The sequence below is a fragment of the Moschus berezovskii genome, chromosome 17 (assembly GCF_049115385.1).
Source record: "Moschus berezovskii isolate FMDL1 chromosome 17, NW_MosBer_1.0, whole genome shotgun sequence".
NCBI lineage: Eukaryota > Metazoa > Chordata > Mammalia > Artiodactyla > Moschidae > Moschus > Moschus berezovskii.
Genome location: NC_142476.1, coordinates 40,320,279 through 40,340,687, shown reverse-complemented (window position 1 = coordinate 40,340,687; position 20,409 = coordinate 40,320,279). Strand labels below are relative to the sequence as shown.

At 59.6% G+C, this 20,409-nt stretch overlaps 2 protein-coding genes across 3 annotated transcripts in view; both read right to left on the bottom strand.

Moving 5' to 3' along the window:
* Positions 1-181: 181 nt before the first annotated feature.
* SLC25A34 (solute carrier family 25 member 34) lies at positions 182-4,380 on the bottom strand. The gene is made up of 5 exons (XM_055419284.2): positions 3,808-4,380; positions 3,151-3,216; positions 2,889-3,041; positions 2,347-2,481; positions 182-1,727 (listed from the first exon to the last, which is right to left on the bottom strand). The coding sequence occupies exons 1-5, from the start codon at positions 4,183-4,185 to the stop codon at positions 1,545-1,547; spliced, it is 915 nt and encodes a 304-aa protein (XP_055275259.1). The 5' UTR covers positions 4,186-4,380; the 3' UTR covers positions 182-1,544.
* Positions 4,381-5,843: 1,463 nt separating this feature from the next.
* Positions 5,844-20,409, bottom strand: part of PLEKHM2 (pleckstrin homology and RUN domain containing M2) — a 41,018-nt gene continuing 26,452 nt past the window's right edge. The window contains exons 4-20 of one of the 2 annotated variants that reach the window (XM_055419280.2): positions 20,038-20,137; positions 19,395-19,482; positions 18,420-18,606; positions 17,078-17,137; positions 13,782-14,010; positions 11,819-12,658; positions 11,503-11,572; positions 11,266-11,356; positions 10,857-10,921; positions 10,447-10,535; positions 9,704-9,836; positions 9,273-9,463; positions 8,889-8,954; positions 8,173-8,332; positions 7,669-7,848; positions 7,464-7,580; positions 5,845-6,820 (exon numbers count right to left, since the gene is read on the bottom strand). In XM_055419280.2, coding sequence (XP_055275255.2) covers positions 6,686-6,820; positions 7,464-7,580; positions 7,669-7,848; positions 8,173-8,332; positions 8,889-8,954; positions 9,273-9,463; positions 9,704-9,836; positions 10,447-10,535; positions 10,857-10,921; positions 11,266-11,356; positions 11,503-11,572; positions 11,819-12,658; positions 13,782-14,010; positions 17,078-17,137; positions 18,420-18,606; positions 19,395-19,482; positions 20,038-20,137 — 2,801 coding nt within the window. In that variant the 3' untranslated portion in view covers positions 5,845-6,685. Of the gene's footprint in view, positions 6,821-7,463; positions 7,581-7,668; positions 7,849-8,172; positions 8,333-8,888; positions 8,955-9,272; positions 9,464-9,703; positions 9,837-10,446; positions 10,536-10,856; positions 10,922-11,265; positions 11,357-11,502; positions 11,573-11,818; positions 12,659-13,781; positions 14,011-17,077; positions 17,138-18,419; positions 18,607-19,394; positions 19,483-20,037; positions 20,138-20,409 lie in introns of both variants that reach the window. The other variant, XM_055419281.2, reaches the window with a different exon arrangement.

Here is a 20,409-nt window from a genome sequence, read left to right as displayed (position 1 = left end):
CAGGGCCGCCCGCCCTGACGATCCTCCTCGCGCCCACTAGGCGGCAGGCAGGCCTCGCCTGGCCTGACGCGGGGAGGGGGGCCGCCCCAGTTCATTTGGGTCCTCTTTTCCCAGACCGAAGAGCCAGCCACGGGTTGGGGTTCGGGAGTCCAGAGACTGAGGCTGCCAGCAGTGCGGAGTCGTTGAAGTAGACAAAATAGAAAACTTTATTGGTTTGGAGCGTGCAGTAGGGCTGCGCCTGGGGAGCAGCTCTTTGCAGACATGGGGTGTGGCTGTGGCGGGGAAGGCAGTGCAGGCCACTTGACCTCAGCCAGTCCTGCCCCTCCAGGCACTCAGCTCCCACTTCTGCAGCACAAAGGTCAGTGCCTTAGGGACACGCCCATGGGGGGAGTGTGACTGCGGCTTGGACAAAGGAAAGGGTCTGGGATGGGGATACCCAGCTTCACTACCTTGGGGAATTCACTTCCTTTCCTGGGACCTCAGTCTGCTCATCTGAATAATGGGCACATCAAGAGCTACCTTTCAGAATTGTCCTGAGAATCTGTGCAAATGCCCACAGTGCTGGGCGTCTAGGAGACCCTCAGTAAAAGCCCTTAGTTGAGGGACTGTGTTGTGTCCCCTCCCTCACCCCAGATTCATATAGGGAAGTTCTAACCTTAGAAGGTGACTGTATTTGGAGATGGGGTCTTTAAGGAAGTAATTAAGTTAACATGAGGTCATTAGTGTGAGGCCTAGTCCAATATAAGTGGTATTCTTTTAAGAGGGGATTAGGACCAAGACACAAAGAGGGAAGACCTTGTGGGGACCCTGGGAGAAGACAGGTGTCTACATGCCAAGAAGGGAGGCTTCAGAGGAAACCAAACCTGCCGACCCCTGGACATGTAGCCTCCAGAACTGTGGGAAAAGAACATTCTGTTGTTTAAGCTGCCTAGTCCGAGGAGCTCTGTGATGGTGGCCTTGGCAGGCTAACACAGACGATGACCCCAATGCCTCATGGTACTCCCCAGGACCTCCCCACATATGCAGTGATCCCTCAGGGGCACTCCGGCCTCCATGGTCCTGGCTGTCACCAAGGGCACACAGGTTGGGGGTGGGCAGAGGTGAGTTCCAGTTCCAGGTCTGACCCTTCAAAGCTACGTGGCTTTGGTCAAAGCACTTCACCTTTCTGAGCCTCCACTTCCTTATCAGTAACAGAATTTTACTACCTCCTACTGTGTAAGCAAGTTGATATTGTATGTGACCCAGCTCACAGCGCTGTTCACACCTTGGCGTGGTTATTGTGACAAGTAAGGCTCTGGGATAATGTAACCTGGGACAGAGAAGGATGAACACTCTCTGGAGAACGGAGTGGGTGGTGATTCCAGGTGGGTCTGCTGGCCCTAGGTGGGCCCAGGGGCTGGGTTGACCACAGCTGTCTAACCACACTCCCCCCCGAACCTGGGGCAGGACCTGGGCCTGGGCTGGCTCTGGAACAGCCATTCCCAGCTGCAGCGGCCCATTGCGTCCTGCCAAGTGGCCGGCCATGTCAGGATGAATGACATTGCCTAGTTGCCCTGGTGCTGGCCCCGCCCAGCCAGTTTCCGGAGTTCATCCCAGAAGAGCATGCTGAGGATGGTGTGGGGGCCCAGGCGCAGGTAGACGGGGCCCAGACCCTTGTAAAGCGCCAGGGGGCCCTCCTGCCGCCAGATCTTCACCAGGCAGTCGGCGAGGCCGCCATAGAGCTTGCCCTGGGGACAGACACAAGGCAGACATCACTGCAGGCATTGTGGGGCCCTGGCTGGCACAATGGCGTGTGTCTGTGTGAGGCCTTTGTGGTACATCAGAAAAGGCACTGCACCTAAGCTCAGCGAATCACATAAAGGTGTCCCTTTGGGCTGTGAAAGTTCAAAAGGGGCCGCTTCCTCCAGGCAGCCCCGCCCCAAGACAGGCGCTCAGTGTGGCTAGTGGCATGCAGGTGGATTTCATCCCTAACGCAGCCTGTGGAGGGCACCTTTGTGCTGGGCACATCCTGTACCAGTGTATATGATGACTCGTGTGTGTCAGTGAGGCTGTGGGGTCAGGCCTGGATTCCAGTTCTGGTTCCTCCACTTACCAGCTGGGTGACCTTGGGCCAGTCACTTGATGAGCCCCAGTCTCCTCATCAGGAAAATGAAGGTGGTTGTGAGGAGAGAATTAAAATGTGGACGTGAAAATGCTTTAGCACATGCTTGGGACATGGGTGTTCAGCAAACAAGCCGAATTAATGTGTGCGCGTGTAGGTCACATGTCCGTGTGTCTCTGGACCTGGGTGTGTGTTGGGGGGGTGCTCGCCAGCACCCAGCCCTCCCCACTCTGTCCCCTGCTTACCCTGCCGGCTCCGTCCACTGGCTGATTATACAGCCGCGTGCTGACCACGTCGAAGGGGGTCATGACAGCGACCACAGCTATGCTGCTGATCATGCCCCCGGCCAGGGCCACCAGCCAGCTGTCCTCCGGGAGCCACTGTGGGGACATGCAGGTTGCTGACCCCCGTCACTGCCCTCCACCCACCCACGTGGTGTCCCCCCACCCTGTCAGGACCTGGAGGCGGGAAGGCCTGGGGAATGTGGGGCAGAGGAGGCCCCTCCAGCCACTCCCCTCCCCACCCCATCCCCCCTGAGCTTCAGGGTTCACTGCCTACTCCCCACTCTTGCTGGACCCAAAAGCCAGGGTCACGGCCTGAGGGCAGATCCAGGGCCCTCAGCTTTATTAAGGTGCCCCGTCTGTCACCATGCCCTCGGCTTCCTTGCATAGGGTCCAGGTGGAGGTGTGCGGGTGTGATGCAGACCTGGACCGTCAGGAAGAAAGAAGGCAGGAGCCCCTCCTACTCCTGTGTGTGGAGGCGGGCACAGGTGTCCCCAGATCCTCACCTGTCGCTCCTGCACCCAGGCCTTGGCAGAGGCAAAGGTGGCCAGCTGAGCGGCTGAGCCGACCATGACCCGGGGCACGGCCCCACCCACGCCCCGCCACAGCCCTGCCAGGCCCTGCTGCCGCCAGATGGTCTCCAAGGCGCCCAGGAGGCTCTGTGGGGAGAGGGCACGGGGTCACTGGGCAGCCCCTGCCTGTCCAGAAGCCCGTGCAGTCCACCCAGCCCACCCAGCTCAGGGAGCTCTGAAGAGAGCCGGTCCCTACCTGGTGATGATGTTGGTGGCCTACGGCCATTGCGGCCACTGTCTGGGCCTGCAGCTGCGTTTTGACCTGTGAGGGCGGAGGTGACACAGGGCCTGGGGGTGGAAACTTGGGAGAGCCTGGAGGAGCTGTGTGTGTCGAGGGCATGCCTTACACCCAGACCTCCCTGAGCCCACACCTGTTGCTTCCCGATGTGCGGAACAGGGTTGAGGGTGAGGCTCTGGAGGCAGCCTGCGTCTGCATCAGGGTGGGACCTGGGACAAGCTACTTCACCTTCTCGTGACCTTTCTGCTCACCCTTAGAAAGCTGTTCTGAGAACCAGGAGCAATGACAGCATTCAGGCTCGGACAGGGGGCCCTCACTAGAGGGAGGCTTTATTCTTCCTTGCACAGGAAGACAAGGGACCTTCTGCCACCCTCTGCCCCCTCCCCTGGCTCAGGACTGGTGGGCTGGGGCCCCCAGGGGAGTGAGGATCAGGGACAAGCCCTGGTGCCCTGGACCAAGGGGCAGATTCCAGGCAGCCTGGGTGGGGATGTTCTGGGGAGCTGCCCCACCCAGCCTGCCCCACCCCACCTGCTCCTTAGAGGCCAGCCCAGGAGGCTGCCACCCCCATGCGAGCTGGGTCACAGGGTAGGGGGCAGATGGAGACGTGGCACTCACCAGGTAAGCAGGGCTCCCCACGAAGGCTCCCAATGCCCCCGCCACAGCGCCCGCGACCACAGTGCCTCCCGGCTGCTGGCTGAGGCCAGCCTGGCACGCCAGGCTGTAGCAGTAGAAGCGGACGCCGTTCATGAGGCCCTGGTAGAGGAGGCCAGCAGCCAGCCCCTTCTGCAGCCCGCACAGCCCATCTGCACGGGCCACTGCGACAACGGAGGCCACAAAGCCCCGGTAGAGCCGAGGGTAGGTGCCCCGTGCCTGCAGCTCCCCCTGAAGCTGCAGCCGCGTCTTCACTACCTCCAGGGGGTTGGTGAAGACACAGGCCAGGCAACAGGCCGAAGCACCCAGCACCAGGTCCACAGCTGGGGGCACTGTCTCCATGGCCTCAGGGCCAGGGGCCGGGGGGGGGTGGGCACGGGCCCTGGAGTGGCGGTGCTTAGGCTGTTTTCACCCCCGCAAGGCCACAGGGTTGGGGATCGGGGGAGCCTGGGGCCATGTCTTGAGGGCAGAGATCTGGGTCAGAGAGGCTGCCGGCTGCCAGGCGGTTCCTGGTCTATCTAGGGAGTCCACCTGCTCTGCTCCTTCCTTGGAGCCCAGGACACGCCCCTGCCAGCTCCAAACCAATCCCAGCTGCCTCCATCCCCCACACCTCCCTGCAGGGGAGGGCCTGGACCCTGGGATCTGGGGGAAAGGTCACCTGGGCCCCAAGGGAGACTGGGGGTGAGCAGAGAGTGCTGATCAACCAAGAAGCCTCTTCCTGCTCCTCTGGCCCTCCAGCCTTCTCTCTGGCCCTGGGGCAAAGGGCTGGTGCCTGCTTTTGGCTTGGCCAGTGCTGTAGCTCGGGGCCCTGGGCAAGAGACAGATGCTTGGGACCTTCTCCCCCCATCTCAGCAACTGCTCCTCCCACCCCTGCCACTGTGTGATGTCCCCTTCCCTGGCCCTGGTCTTCTGGTCTGGCTCCCATGCCCTATGGTCCCACTGCCAAATGACAGCAGAGGGCTCCAGAGGCCTGTGAAACTGGTCTGGAATCCCAGGCTCCACTGTTACATGTGACCCAAGCAAGTACTTCCTTTCTTTGAGTTTCAGTCTCTCCATTTTTAAGGTGGGGATATGGACACCCACTGCTGAAGTTCCTTGAATTATAGATGTCTAAAGAACGCCTAGCACAGTACTTCACCCAATAGCCCTGGGTGGGTAGGAGATGGAAAAATAAGAGCCACTGTGTCTCACCGAGTGACTTTGTGGCTTTGGTTGCTTGCCTGGTAAGGACTCGCCCTCGTAGTCCTGCCCCTCTTCCTGGTGGAGCCACTTCTGGGCTGTGGATCTCTGGAGCAGAGGCCCAGGCATGGAAATGGCCCTTTGTGTCTGGTGAGGTGGAACCTCCCATCCCTGGGCACTGCTGTCAGGTGTCAGGCTGCTCAGGTGGGAGCCAGCACCACCTTGTCCATCTCAACCTCTGCTCCAGGGGACCTCTCTCCTGCTGGGGCCACCCGGCATCACCAAGTTCCAATCAAAACCAGGGGCAGGGCCACCCTGCCCAAAACTCCACCTCCATGGCCTCCATGCCTGCCTCTTCCACGTGTCCACCCTTTTCCTCCTGAAGCCCTGGAGGCCACAGTGCTGAGGGGCTGAGGAGCTCCTCCCAGACCGGGCAGGCTGGGCACTGTCTGGCCAGCCCTAGGGTAGTAGCGAACAAGAGATCTTGGGGACAGCTTGGATTCTCCTGGGTTTATCTCAAGTGGCGGGTGCTCAGGACCCACAGCTGGGGAGGAGAGGAGGAGTGCCCTGCCCTGGGAGTGCAGACAAGTCCTGGGACTGGAGCTGGTAGCTGCCCCACCCACCCAGCCACTGCAGGAAACAGGAGGGAGGGCAAAGGTGAGGCCCAGAAGCTCCCAGTGCCTGAACTCCTCCGCAGAGTGATGTGGTTGCCAGGGAGGGCCCAGAGCATCTCACGGAAGAGCATTTGTGGAATCAATAAGTGAGGGCCGAGGGGCCTAAGAGGAGGAGATGGAGATCCCTCACCTCCACCGTGGTCAAAAAGGGCCAGTGACAAGTTTTGGCAATATAACATGTCTATTTTATTTTAAAAAACAAAACCCAGGCCACCTGACCCTCTCCCCCAGAGGGCCCCCCTTGGGAAGGACCTGGCTCCAGCCAAGCAGCCGTCACAGGCTGGTGGGCTTTGCTCTTCTCCAAGCCCTCCTCCCCACCCTGCCGTGCTCCTGGCAGAAGGACACAGCCTGATTCCCAGATCCCACAGGCACTGCCAGGTTGGAAGGGGTCAGGGAGGGGGCCGTGGACATGCAGAGCCTCCTGGAAGCCAGGGAGGACCAGCCTGGCCCCCGGCACCCCCGTCACCCTGGAGTCTGGAAGGCAGGCAGCAGTGTGCTTGGGAATGGAGTTAGTGAGGAGGAGACGTGCACGAGACCTTGGTGTTCCAGCTTCCCTCCCAGCTGGGTCAATGTTCAAACATGAACAGGGATGGCCGGGCACTCAGAGCCCCCAGGGCGGCCTAAGCCTCTGCCCGGGCCCCTGACCCAGGGGAGGAAGGGGCTCCTGCCCTCCCAGTCCTTCCGCTCCCCCTCGTGGACTGAAGCAGCGGCCCGGGGAGGAGGCCATGCATCTGCAGAGCCCATAGGGCTCGGACCCTCTGCCCCAGCACTTCCCAGTTGCCCCCTGCCAGGCAGGAAGCCCAGGGTGTGGTGCACCCACTCTGGGTCCCTGGGAGGGGGACCGGGTCTCAAGCCCCACTCGGTGGTTCGGCTGCCCGGGAACATGGGTGCGGGCCTGGCCCTGAGCAGCTCGGTGACACAGTGATGACTGTGTGACGCCCACGTGCCCCCCGTCTCCGGCCCTGCCTGGGACACCAGCCAGCTCAGCCTCAGCACCAGGGGTCCCGGGAGGCTCTGCCCCGGCACAGGCTGTCGCTCCGCTGCCAGGCACTGTGGATGAGGCTCAGGGCATCCTCAAACTTCTTCTTGGAGGCTTCCTGGATGGCCTTGTGGGGGAGGTCCACCTGTGTGGGGTATGGCAGGAATCTGAGGGCTGTGCCAAGAGCTCTCAGGGAGTCGAGTGGCCCCTCTGCACCATGTGTAATCTTGCCCTGGAACTATGTCCATGTTGCTGAGAAAGGAGAGCTCCAGCCCACTGGGCGATGCTCCCTGCTTCCTGCTTCCAGGGGTGCACCAGCTCTTGGGGGTGGGGGCTGGGGGTGGCACCAGGAGCCAGGCTCTGTGCCTGGGAGTCTCCCTGTGGAAGTGCGCTCTGCCCAAGGTGGCTCCAAAACTTCTGAGGGGCAGCAGAGCATGTGCTCATACCAGGATCTGTCCAGGTGTTTGATGAGGCCCCCTCAGCCTGGCTCTGAGTTCTATGCCCCCACTGTGCACAGTGCACAGTTCTAGCCCCACCATAAGCCCTTAATTCCTGCTTTTTCATGGGGACTGAAAGGGCGAGATTGGCGTTTCCTGGGCTCGATGCTCAGCTTTAGCCTCAGATTCCCGGGGAGTTAGTGTCCTGTCCCTTTGGTCCTACAGATGTCTCTTCCGGAGCTCCTAGTTCAGTGCTTCCCTGGGCCCCTGACTCCTGCCTTGATCTGTGGCGTGCAGGGCTCCTTTCCCCACGAAAGGTCTCCCTTCTGCAGGGCTCTGGCAGCTGGGTACCTGGTAGATGGTTTTCCACCCCGAGTTCAGTGCAGACAGGAATCGGTCCAGTTCAGGGGTGCAGCTCAGGTAGACGACCCAGGGTGGGAGGGGCTGTGCGCTGTCCTGGGAGAACTCCTGGGCAGAGCACGGGCCCCAGGTGAGCAGACCCAGCACTCCTGTGGCAGGGCCTGCCTCCATTGCCTGCCTCCCTCACCCAGCTCACCAAGAGGCAGTACTCCTTGCCCAGTTCAGTGGACACAGCACTGATGTCGGCCAGCTTGGCAGTACCCAGGGAGCGGAAGAAGCTGGTCTGGCAATCCTCGTGGCACGTGAAGAGGCGGTCATCGGTGATTACCAGGCAGCAAGGGATGCAAGGACTGGGAGCTACCCCCTGGGGGATGACCTGAGGGGCATGGGTAGGGGGAGGGAGGGGCAGGCTGGAGCTCTCCAGGGCTGGTCTGCTCCAGGACACCCTGCTTCAGGGGCCGGCCAGCCCCTCTGCCCAGCCCTCCAGAGGTCAAGCAGACTCTGCCCACCTCAGGAGTACAGGGGCTGGCTCGGTGATGGTGGGAGTGTCAGGCCACGGGTGGCCCTAAGCTCCAGGGTGAACTCTTGGGCTGGTCCTTGGAGGTCCTGTCTTGCTCCTTGGAGGCTGCTCTATGATGCGTCTGGGTTTAGGGAAGGGCCCCTGAGGGCCCGGGGTGGGGGTAGGGGAGAAGGCGCTCACCCCCTTGGACACTGCCTGGCACAGGTGCTGCATCCAGTCGGCCATCTCAGCCTCGCTGTCGGCGCTCAGCTCCAGGCAGGGCCGGTCGGCGAGGATGACCTGGAAGGCGTGGGGCCGATCCGTGGTGTTGGATCTCCGACAGCCACCGCACTGCTCCCCCCTGGGCCAGAGGAGGAGGGTGAGACGGGTCGAGGAGGCAGGGCTGGCAAAGGGGAGCTCCTGGGGCTGGTCGAGGCCTGGAGACCTGGGGCTGCCCCAGAGCCTGGGGGGCTGGAGGACACCAGAGGGTGGTCAAAGTCCCACAGCTGGGCAGCCCCGCCCCCACTTCTCTTCTGTGTAACCCTTTTAATCTCCAGGATTACCAGAGTCCTTCTGCATACTGAACAGGGCCAGGTGAGGGGTGGAGAATCAGCTCTCAGCCCCACCCTCTAAGAATCAGCACATGCTGCCCCTCGTGGGCCTGATGCTCCCTCCAGGTGTATGTGTGTTCATCTCCCCCTTAGGTCAGGCGCTTCCCAGGGAAAGGACTGCCTCTCCATCAGATTGGATCCTTTCCAGGCAGGGAGCTCCTTTTGCTTCCCCCAGAGCTCAGCAGACCCCAGGGCACTGAGTGGGGGTGGGGCTGAGTCGAGACCCAGGCCCAGCTAGACCTTGACCTTCAGCAGCAACACCGGCCCCAGTACCTGCCCAGCAACCGCACTGCCCAGGACACTCACCCCATGTTCACCGAGAGCAGTGGTGTCACGTCAGTGCGGTCAGGATACTGGTAGAGGATCCCGTTGCTGCAGGGGCACACGGGGGCAGGGGTGAGTCTGGGCTGGGATCTGGGGGCCGGCAGAGCCTACATCCTGGGGATCCTCACAAGCTGGGGCTTGAAACCCAGAGGCCAAGGAGGCTGGGGCAGCTGGGAGGGTGGAAAAACTACAGAGGTACCGCAGGGAACGCGTACCCCCAGACCTGGGGACAGCAGCCCTAGTCTGCACCTGAGATGTCCTGGGCTTCCTTGGGCCCCACGTGGCTGATACCACAGAGAAGTTCTGGGATCTCCGTGGGAAGAAGGGTGCTGTCCCCCACCCCAGCCTCCAGGCCAGAGTGCTCACCTGAGCACCACGAAGCAGGTCTTCCAGTGCTCCTTGCCCAGGTAGGAGGTGCCCGCTTTGTAATGCAGCACGCCTTCTTTGGTCGTGGTGCCCTCGGGGGGTGAGCAGTGGCAGGGGGCAGGGCCCAGGAACTCGTCCTGGGGGTCCTCCCAGTGCACAAGCCCATAGAAATGCACAGTAACAGCGGTCGCCTGGGGAGGGAGTGGGCAGGGGACTGAGTGGTGAGGTCGGGCTCAGAAGCAAGAAGGGCGGTTGTCAGGGTGAGGACACAGCCCAGCTGGGGAGGCAGCGAGGCTGGGGAGGAGGGGAGAGCCTGTTGCAGGCAGGTGATGCAGAGACATGAGAGACCGCTGCCTGTGCCTCACGGCCCTAACACCAGGGCTCGCTTCTCGCTTCTCGGGGACAACAGCTTCTCCTCCCCAGGTTCCTACCTCACACCTGGATTCCTGGGCCACAAATTTGGCCAGAGCCAGCTTCTCCATAGTGGCATCAGTCAGGATGCTGGGGTAGGGGGGTTCCCGACAGCCCTTGATCATGGCTGACTTCAAAGACGCCAAGAAGAACCTGTGCGGGGAGTGGGGTCTGCTGTCAGAGGCCTGGGGCCTCCACCCCTCACAGTCACAGGGCTTAGTCCTGAGGACGTCTGACCTGAAGGGGTCACAGGGTTTGAGGGGAGGGACCCGTCTGGAACCAGAGCTAAGGTGGTGGGTGGGGCAATGAGGTGGCAGCAGTCCATGGTCATCAAACGGGCTGGGAAGCCTAACTCTTCACGATGGCCAAGGGGCCTTGGGTCTTGCCCACAAGGGAAGCCCGGATGAGGTGACACAGCAGGACTCGGATGAAGACCCGACTTCAGGATAGACAGTTTTCGCACGGAAGCACGTGGGGCAGGAGTGGACCCGTGGCCCCAAAGCAGGGGCTGTGCTTTCTCGCCTGTGGGGGTGATTCTGCCAGCCCTCTTTTTCTCTCTGGGGGCCACTGAGGGTCTGAGGTCACCAGTCGGTCAGTGTGTCTGTCAGCCCCCTGCTTCTCTGCCTGGGCCGCAGGCTCCAAACGAAACTTGTATTGGCTTAGTTTCTTAGTAGCCCACTTCCCACCCTCCACCCCCGGGGGTGTGGCCAGGCCAGTAGCGCATGCTCCGTCTCCTGGCCGGCGGAAGGGGCATGTCACTCACTCGGCCAGGGCCACGTCCGCCGTGTCCAGCAGAAACTGCTTCCTGCGGTTGGTGCACACCAGCTTCACCGTCTGCTGGTCGAGGCCCACCTGCCGGAAACCACACCCTCACATGCACACGGAACTTGGCTGTGGCTGCCATAGGGGCAGCCATGGCCAGATAGAGGGCGGGCTGGGGAGGGAAGCAGCACAGACTGGGGTCACCATGAAGTGGGAAGGGATGGTCGGACGTACAGAGGAGGAAGAGGGACCCTTGGGCTTGGTTTTTATTCTCGGCATCCCGGGGATAGATGAGAACTGGCACCCACCCCGGGACTGAGGCCAGGGGTTGGCCTTGCTCTGCAGCTCTGAGGGTGGGTGGCCCGCGGAGACCTGCAGACAGCACACACCAGCCGCGGAGCCCGAACTCACCGACACGTAGTCGAGCTCATTGTAAGAAACAGCCTCTTCCACTAAGTATGGCTTCTCTGTGGCCCCTGAGAGAGGAGACCCCAATGCTTGTTACCCCTGGGGGCCTCTCTGCCCTCCCCCTGCCCCATTTCCTAAGACCTTTTCTCTGAGGACCCACCCTCACCCTGCGATCTGAAATGACGGGGTAGGAGAATGACATGGGGGACTCATGGAGGGGCCCCCAGGCTCACGTCCTGGGACGCTGACGGCCCCTTCCCAGCTGTGCATGTTCATCACCACGTGCAGCAGTGAGACATTCAGGGGCAGGGGGGCGGGGGGGGTTTGGTGGGGGGTGGCAGGTGCAGGGAATGAGGAAGCAGTCAGTCTCATCCTCCACGTGCCCTGGCCCAGACCGGGGGGCGGCAGGCACCTTTCCGGAGCAGGTAGACATAGCAGTCTGTGAGCAGCACGTACAGCAGCTGCAGGTTGCCCTCCATGTGCCCAGTGCTCATCCGGATCATCTGAGGGGGCCGGAGTAGAGATGTCAGACCCTGAGGCCCACACCCCACCCCGGACACCCCGCGCCCCTTTCTGAGCAGGCGCGGGGCCCATCCAGCCGTGCCCTCCCTGTGTGGCTCTTGCTCATTCTTGGGATCCCGGGACTTACTCTGAAGAGCTGCTCTTCGTTTTCCCGAAACACATGGATCATCAGCAGGAGCAGGTGATTGTTGTCTACCCTGTGAGGGGACAAGTGTGGGGAGGACGAGGGGTCAGCTGGAGCAGGGGCAGGGAGAGGCCACATGGGCACATGGAGAGGACACGTGCACGGAGGTGTGGTGACACCAGAGGGCCACACCCCTTCCTACCTCCCCGCCCAGGCTAGGGCTTCCAGGAGCTGTGCTTGGCCCATTTGGAGGGCAGATGCCCAGCGTGCCCTGATCGAGGAGAGGCGTGGTTCACACATGTGGCACAGACTGGCTCACCTGAACTCTGCCGAGTGGGTCATCTCAGAAGGGCTCCCCTGGCCCTCCTCCACCCCGGAGTCCTCGGCGCTGCTCAGACAGGGGCTGGGCTGGTCTCCCTTGAGTCTGCAAAGAGCCTCCTGGGTCCCAGGCTCTGGCTCCAGCCCCTCGCTGACCTGGGGCAGCCGGGTGTCCAGTCCCCCGGCCTCTGGCTTCTGCGCATCCCCCGGGGTGTCCTCTAAGGGCCGAGGCGTCGGTCCTGGTCTCGCTCCTCCCCCCGCCTCTTCTTGGCCAGCAGCCGCAGGGCTACCAGGAACATGCAGCGGTTGGCCAGGCCCTGCAGGGTCATGGTGGCCGCCACCTGATGTAACAGTACTTGGACTCTCGACGGTAAAGCGGTAGAAGTCCATTGGGGCTGGAAGCCCCTCACTAAAGTCGCAAAATGGCGGCCTCTCCGGGGCGTCCCCGGGAGAGCCGGTCCGAAAGGACTGGTCCGGGGGCTCGATGTGGGAGTGCCAGGTGGCGGGGTCCAGCTGCCCATTGAGTTGGTCGATGACCTTACTCAGGGGCTGCCCCACACGCTCCATGGAGGTGTCCTTCATCTCGGGGATAAGCAGGGCCACCTGGCCGGGCTCTGAGCGCTCGCTGCCCTCCACTGTGCTGCCAGGCCCCTCTCCCTCCTGCGGCGGGGAGGCCAGGGTGGTGTCTGGGGAGCCCCGCCCAGGGCCTGGGCTGCTGATCACGGCGTCGCCATTGCCCTGCCGGGCACATGTGTGCTGGGTGGAGGCTGGGTGGAGTGGACTTGCTTCCTCATCTGATCTGGGCTTCTTCTTCTTGCCTGTTTTCTTCTTCTTGGTGACCCTGGATGGTAGTGATTGGGAGAAGTTTAAAGCCGAGCAACTGGTCCTGAGGGCAGCGAGGTGGGCTGGGTGAGAACAGGTGAACCTGGGCAAGGAGCTCAGCGGGTCAGAGCTTCAGGAGTCCTGGGCAGCACTAGGCATGGGACCCTGGGCCAGGGGCCAACAGCCGCTCAGGCGCCGAGTACCTCCCGCTGCTGGCAGAGGCAGGGCCAGCACGAGGAAGGCACAGGGGAACCCCTGAGCGGGTCCTGTGAGTTCTAGCTGGTGGCACACTGGGCTAGCTGTGCTCTCAGGAATGGAAACAGGTCACGGCTGGTCAGACCAGTGACCCCTCTACTCAGCCTTCCCGCACGAGGTGGGCAGTGGACCCTGAGCTGACCTCACTTTACATTAGGTATTGTAATGGATAATACAAAAGACTCAAAATCTTTTGTGCTCAAATTCCTGGCTCCATGATTCCGAGTTGGCTGGAGTGGACCTGGCTAAGCAACTCTAGGCCTGAACCTCTCTAGCTGCTCTGATTTGAACCAGCCTTTGGGAGTGGGACTCCTGGCTCCAATCACTGGGGAGCAACGCCCCCCTCCCTTGGGCCGGGAACCCTCTTATTCAGGTGGAGAGACTCAAGAGCAGGAGCCGGAGGTGGTCAGGGAGCCGAAGAGGCTCTTGGCCAAGAGTTTCCAACCTTGTCATCCACCTCCTCCTTCCTTTTACGTCCCCATCAATGTGATGGAGACGCTCTTCTTTCAGTGAGCCATGCTCAACTAGAATTGGTACAAATCTCAGAACTTGTGCATTAATGTCCAGGAACTTCCTTGGAAAGAAGTCCAGGCTGAAGGTACTTTTTGGATGGACCGGACAAATGCCCCCGGCAGCCTGGGCCCGGCCCCTGGAGCCGTCCGTGTTGTTGCCTGTGCCACCCATCTTCTAGGCTCGGGCCCTCTTTTTCCTCTTGATCAAAGAACTACTGAACAGGGGAGGGGTACCTGGTCTGCAGGAAGAGGGCCGAATGTCCTCGGGGTGAAAGGGGGTGGGTCCTAGTCTGTGTGGACTAAAAAGTGACGCTAGGAGTGGACAGGAGGGACACCAGGCCGTTCGCCCAGCCTCTCGGGCCCCTCCCCGCTGACCTGATGACCTCGAGCTCTGTGCAGGTGTCCGGTGGGTCCGGGCTGTGGGGCTCCCCCTTCTCCTGAGAGCTTGTGTGCACAGGCGTGGTGTCGGAGGAGGACACAGTCTCGGCCTGGTCCTCATTGAAGGGGTTGTGGCGCTGGGTGGGACTCTTGGTGGAGGCCTTGCTGCTGGTTGGGTCTGAGGTGGTGGAGCGGGGGCCGCTGACAGTGTCTGTTAGGTCTCCGTCTGGGAGAACAGGAAACACGAGACAGCCCTTCAGACACCAGCTGGGGACCCCAGGCCCTCAAAGCATGCCTTATCTCGGGAGGGAGGCAGGTGAGTTCTTCCCCGGGCATTCTGACCGGGGTGGCCCTGTTTCAGGAGTGGAAGCCTCCTGCCAGCAGGATGTGGGATTTGTGCTTCAAGAGCAACTTGGAGGAATGCCATCGCCACCCCCTCTGGGTGCCCCCCACCTCAGAGCTCTCAACAATTTGGCCGAGTTTGAGTCAAGAGCCTCCAGGTTAAGCAGGCTCCAGGTTTAAGCCCCGTGGGGTGGTGACCTTGATGGCTCAGAAGATGGGCCGCATGCCTCGCAGGCTAACATGCGCCTCCATTAGCGCAACATGCCCTTGACAGGACTGAGATGCCCAAATTCTCTGAAGGGGCCCCCATGGTGGAAGACACAGAGGGACAAAGGAGGAGAGAAGAGAACCAGGATCAGAGAAAATGAGGGCTGCAGGCCGAGAGGCCAGGACAGGGAGTCCAAGGGTGAGGAGCGGGGGAAGGGCAGGAAGGGCCTGGAGCACAGAGGAGAGGGCAGAGCAGGGAGAAAGGTGTGTAGAGTCACTGCCCCCGCAGAGGCGCCTCGGGGGCCCTTCTCCCCTGAGAGGTAGGTGCTGAGAACTTCATTGCATTCAAACCTCAGCCTGCCTGCTGGCCCTCCCTGGGCACTCTCTCCCAGGGAGACAGGCCCTCTGGAGAGGAGCTGGTTTAACAGCCCTCCCACCCCCAGCTGTCCATGCCAGGTCCCTGGAATGGGACACTGAGAGGAGGGAGTGTCAGCATGGAAGCATAACTGGTGTTTATCTAGTGGCAGATGGAAGGCCGCCCAGGCTGGCAGGATAGCTTGGGTGACGGTGACGGTTGATGGCAAAGGACACAGGATGTTCATGCCCCATTTGCCAGCCTGCGCACATCGTGCTGGCCCTTATCTGCCAGAGGAGACGTGGTGCACAGGTTTCCCACCCTTAGCCTCATCTGGAAGGGCCCAACCTGCTTCGTGGATCTGGGAAGCCATGGGGCAGCTGTCTGCTGACGCAGCATGGCATCAAAAGTACACTGTCTTTTAATATCAGGCCAAAGGAGGGGCAAAGAGCAGCTGCCAGCTCTGCTAGAGAAACACGGGTGAAATAGGAGCTTTTCTTCAAATCACCAGGGACCCCCAGATCTTGTTTCTCAGATGCAGAAAAGCCTGCCCTTCAGTCTGAGAGGAGGCTCTTGCTAAGTCCACATGTTCCTGTTTGACCCCGAGAGGTGTGGCTTCCCAGGGGAGGGGTCCCAGGAAGGGAGCAAGCAGATCATTGGACGTGGTGGGGTCCAGGCTGGGATAAATACCCACCAGTTCTGTACATAAGCCAGGGCTCTTGGAAAGGCCTCCCCCTTCTCCACCCCAGGGCCCGGAGCTGCCTCCAAATCCTGCTCTTCTCCAGGTGTGAGAAGACAGAGCCGCCTCAGGGAAGCTGCCAAACCGGAGCTGCCTCCAAATCCTGCTCTTCTCCAGGTGTGAGAAGACAGAGCCGCCTCAGGGAAGCTGCCAAACCGGCTCAGGGCATTGTCAGCATTCCAGGAACCAGGAAAGTGGGTGGTCACTGTTGGGACAACCTCACCCCACCCCGGAGCCCAGCCCAGCCTGAGCAAGCAGTGCGACTGGGCTGTTAGTTCTCAGGCCACAGGGAGCTCTGGAGGGCTTCAGAGGAGGGTAAGGCCCTGCTTGTCAAGTGACTGCAACAGGAAAGTAGCTGGGTCAGGAGGGGGTTAGTTGTTAGACCTGGGGTGGGGCGGGGATCAATGCCCAGCATGTGAACTGCAAGAAGAGAGGCAGAAAGGATAAATGATGTTATGATGGAATTCTGGATTTCAAGCTAATCTCAACTTAAAATGGGGGACTCCTCAATGCTACTCTCTTGGCCAGATGACATAAATTTATTTTTCTCAAAGCCATATCTTATTTCCCTCAAACCAAAGCTACTGCACACTCACATTACTTGGGAAAAGAGCCTCCATCATCCGTGACTCAGATGATAGCTGTAACAACACAGGGGCCAGCTCTGAGCAGAATCACCGTCCCTTGGCTCAGGGCAACCACCTCCTCCAGAGGCTGACCCCGCACCCACCCTGGGCAGAAGTGGCCCTCAGGGCAGCGCTGTTTATTAAGAGGGGCTCTGGTTTTGGCCTCAGCTTTAAGGAGGAAGGATTAACCTTCTCAGAAGTCCTCTGCTTGGAATAGTCATGGGAATCCCAAGAATAGCTTCAGGGCTGTTCTCAAGCCCAGAAGTTGCATCACCAGTAGAAAAAGGCCCAAGCATTGCTGCCACCTAGTGGACAGGGTACAAGGGTGAACAGATTTCTTTTAATCTTTATGGCCACGCTGCATGAAATTTGGGATCTTAATTCCCTGACCAGGGATCAAGCCCATACCCCCTGCATTGGCAGCTCAAAGTCTCAACCAGTGGGCCAACAGGGAAGTGCCTGACAGATTTCACTTTAGTTGACCTTAAAATTTCAAAGAGGATGTTTCAGCCATGCTAGGGCAATTTCCCTCATTCAGACTTCAATCTCCTCCAAAGACACCCACAAAGAAGCCGTTAAGAAGTGGATCAAGCCGTCTGCACTGCCTCCTGATGTCTGTAACACAGAAGTGCATCTGACCTAAAGGAGCTCGCAACCCCCATGTTCAAAGGCAGTGTTTTCCTAAACAATCTCTCCACTAGGGCCCCACAGCTGGTAGTCCCCTGTACACGTCTGGTGCATGACTGGCACTGGAATCGGGATGGGTGATCCATGTGTCCCCAAAACGCACTCAGCGACTCAAGGCCATGGCATAAAGGGAAGAATCTTGCACTGGGAGAAGGGGTTGGCCTAGGCCTCAAGGTCAAGTTCTACTGCAGAATTCCATCTGTCAGAACACCAGACTTGGCTTTATTACGATCATTAACATTATCATAAATAACAAGCTGATTCTGAATCATGCAGCAAGCTTGGTATGGAAAGGTTGCAAAACAGGAAAAGAGGGTAACAGCGGACTGTGTCCCACCTTCCCAGTCTGTGCTGGGTACAGACGGCACTGCTGGAAACACATCTCCAAAATCATAATCTACAAAAACGAGGGACAAAACTGAAGATTAGAAACACAGGTAGTTTGGCAGGACAGGGAGGGTTGGGGGCAACAGGGTGGGAGACATGGGAAGAACACAAGAGAGGAAAAATTCAACTTTCCATATGTTCTCTGACCACCTCAGGGGAACTTACAAGGATCCCAGCTGCTTCGCAGCTCGGACACTGGCCCAGTGACCTCTGACCCCTAGAAAGACCTGGGGGCAATCCGTTCCAAACCTGGAAGAACATGGCTCCCCTGCACCTAACCTCCTTTCCTAACCCTTGCCCTCCTTCCTGCCAAACCCAGCAGCTAAGATGAGGTGGGCTCAAGGGACACCTCCGTCGCTGGGCAGTCTGGCTGCTCCCCTGAGGCCTGTCCCGCCGACCTCCCTGAGCCCAGTCCAAGGAGACTGAGCTGCTATCTCCTGCTCCTATGAGAGCAATACAAATCTAGCTAACACCAGACTGAAAGTAACTGCCCTCCCTGGGAGAGAGGACCATACCACAGGCAGAAACAAAGAAGGTCAAGGTCTCAGCGCTGATGCAATTCTGGGTGCCCCTGGGGCTGAACTGGTGCTTGGAGCCCCTTCGCTGGAGATGAGGTGGGGTGCAGTACATCAACGGCTCTGGTTTACCACGTGGGGAAACAGCCAGTTTTACAAATCAACAGAGGCCAAAGGTTTGGAAGAAACCAGGCTGTTCCAACCAGCTGTTGGACTAAGACAACACATGACTACAGATGTGAGGATGTTCTTTTTTGGCCTTTGCTGCCATGTGTATGATTGCCTCCGACACACTGTCAAGGATAGCAGGGACTCAGAAATCGATGGACCAGGGGCAATGGGGGCGATTCTGCCTCTAAACTTTGAGACCCATTGGGTTCTCCCTCCTCCTTCCAGGGGTTGCTTAGCCTTTTCTACCTAGAATCGAGGGTAGGACCACCCCCCCAAAGTGGGCGGTGCTCACCCCTGCAATGTCAGGAAGTTTCCAGGTTGCCTTCCTGATCCTTCTGACCATAGAGAACTGCCCTGGTGCGTGTCTACAGCCTTCTGAAAAGGGGTCTAACATTCATAAGATCTCATCGTGGCTTTTGATCCCCAGAATCAGTTTCTGAGCCACCACTGGGACATTGAGAAAGAAAAGAGCCGGTAAGTGACTGGCCTGGTTTAACTCTGAATTTCCACCACTGGACCAGCCGAGAAAGATGCCCCCTGGCCAGGCTTACATGGCTTACAATCCATTCACAACAGAGGCCAGCCCCTTCCCGCCCTGGCACTCACCCTCACTAGACGGGGCGATGGCGCTGTCATCCCACTCCAGGGTGGTGGAGGTGACGGAGTTGAAGGAGTTGAGGGAGAGGCTGTCTGAGCCGTGGACCGAGCTGGGGAGGCGGTCTTCAAAGTCCAGCAGGTACTGGGGCTTGTAGTAGTCGGGCATGTAGGGGGCCAGGTCTAAATAGGGGGCATCCTGGGGAGAGAGAGGAAGAGGCAGGTTGGGGTGCCAGCAGGCCATGGTGGGGCTAAATACATGGCCTTCCTCGGACCTGCCTTCACACTCTCCCAGGCTGGTTTTTCTTTGGAAATCAATGTGCTTAAGGTATTAAATCCAGAAATAAACTGCTGAGAGGAGGACTGTGAATGGTTGTGGCCCATAAGGCTGTGGGCTTGGGGCCCAGGGATGACAGTGCCCACTGGGCCTCCTGACCCTCCGTAACTTCTTGTACTCATTTCTCCAGGTTCTACTACTTTTTAAGTCTGTGCTATTGGAGTCTGGATCTAGGCTGGTGACCCAGTTAGGAGGGGGCAGTTTCTTGCATCTTGATGAGGCTGCAGAGGTGCCTCTGAAGCTCCTGGGCCGCACTGCACTGGCTCCAGTGAGTGACTGTGACCATGACCAGGAGGGAGGCTGGGAAGCAGGAAGCTGAGAGGCTTCCAGGATCTCAGGAGGCACAGGGATGAATCTGCCTCGACTCTCACAGACTCATGCTCTGAACATGAAGGATTAAGTGCTGAAATACTCTAGGTGATGTGGATTTTCTCCAGGTTGGGACAGAGACAGGAAGGAGCCACCCAAACCAGGAATTCTGGCCAAGACAGTCACCTCAATTCTCCGGGGTAGCCCCTGAGCCGTCCCCTCTCCTGAACAAACAGGATGATGCTCAGACTCAGCCTCGCCCATCAGGCTCCCTGGGTGGGACCTCGCCCACCCCGCCCACCCCTCTGCCCCTACAAGCAGTGAGAGCCGGGATGTCTCACCAGGTCCAGGTCAAACCGAATGAACTCCAGCCCGGATACCAAGGTCAGGAAGAGGGTCAGGTGGTCATGGCTGCAGACCAGGGCATTCCTGCGGGGCATGAGACTGGGTCATTCACAGTGGCTCTGGGCCTGGTCTCCAGCATGGCCCTGCCTCCCCAACAAGCCAGGTGTGTTGAAGTTTGATGTGTGACATCCTCCCTCCACCCCCAAGCTGGATGCGGCCTCTGCCCACCCCCTTCAAGCACCATTGCCTGGGTCTGGAGGCACAGGCACTTTACTGCCCGTGTCTTCAGATATGGGGCCTGTGGCAGATCTCGGCAGCTGCTCTAAATACTTCCTGCAGGAATGCCAGCAAAGGCTGAGTGTTTTGGTCAGGTCTGAGGCCTGGCTGGAAGGTCAGGCAAAGGCTAATCAGGCACCAAATGACTCATGGAGTCCAGCTGGAACCTGGACTCCTGGCCAGAGCCGTCACAGGCAAGCTCCACTGGCTTTCAGGCCATCACTGGTGTGTCTTCAGGCTGCCCAGCCGGGTTAGGCCCCTGGGGGGCGGGCACAGTGTGGTGTGTGCATGGATACGATGTTGGGACGAGGCTCAGGGGCACGCAAGAGCTGCGTGCGTGAGACCCAGCGTCCAGACACTCACTTGACGTAGTACTTGTGTAGGAGACCCAGGTTCTCCTGGAACAGCCGCAGGTAGCTCTCCAGGGAGTTTTCGTTGAGGGCCAGGTACAGCCAGGCCCGGCCTGCAAATGAAGGGCAGGATTAAGTGGGAGGAAGGTCCAGCAGGTGCCAGCTTTCCTTGGCCTGGCAAGGAGGGGAGGGAGGAGGAGTGGCCGAGGAGAACAAACACCCCAACAGCCTTCTCTCTTGTGGGAGTGACACACCCTGAAATCTTGACCTTCCTCATCAGACTCGAGCCTATAACTGGCCAGGAAACTTGGATTGACAGGACAGACTGCAAACCCCAGATGGGTTGAGAAATGTAAGGATGTTGTGCTGACCCTGTAGCTGACAC

What these genes read in the sequence shown, in the direction of transcription:
- SLC25A34 (XM_055419284.2), bottom strand. Translation starts at nt 4,185, where the DNA reads ATGGAGACAGTGCCCCCAGCTGTGGACCTGGTGCTGGGTGCTTCGGCC. An exon ending in TGGGGAGCCCTGCTTACCTG is followed by an intron (nt 3,217 to 3,807) that starts GTGAGTGCCACG and finishes CCGCCCTCACAG; the next exon opens with GTCAAAACGCAGCTGCAGGC. An exon ending in GCCACCAACATCATCACCAG is followed by an intron (nt 3,042 to 3,150) that starts GTAGGGACCGGC and finishes CTCTCCCCACAG; the next exon opens with AGCCTCCTGGGCGCCTTGGA.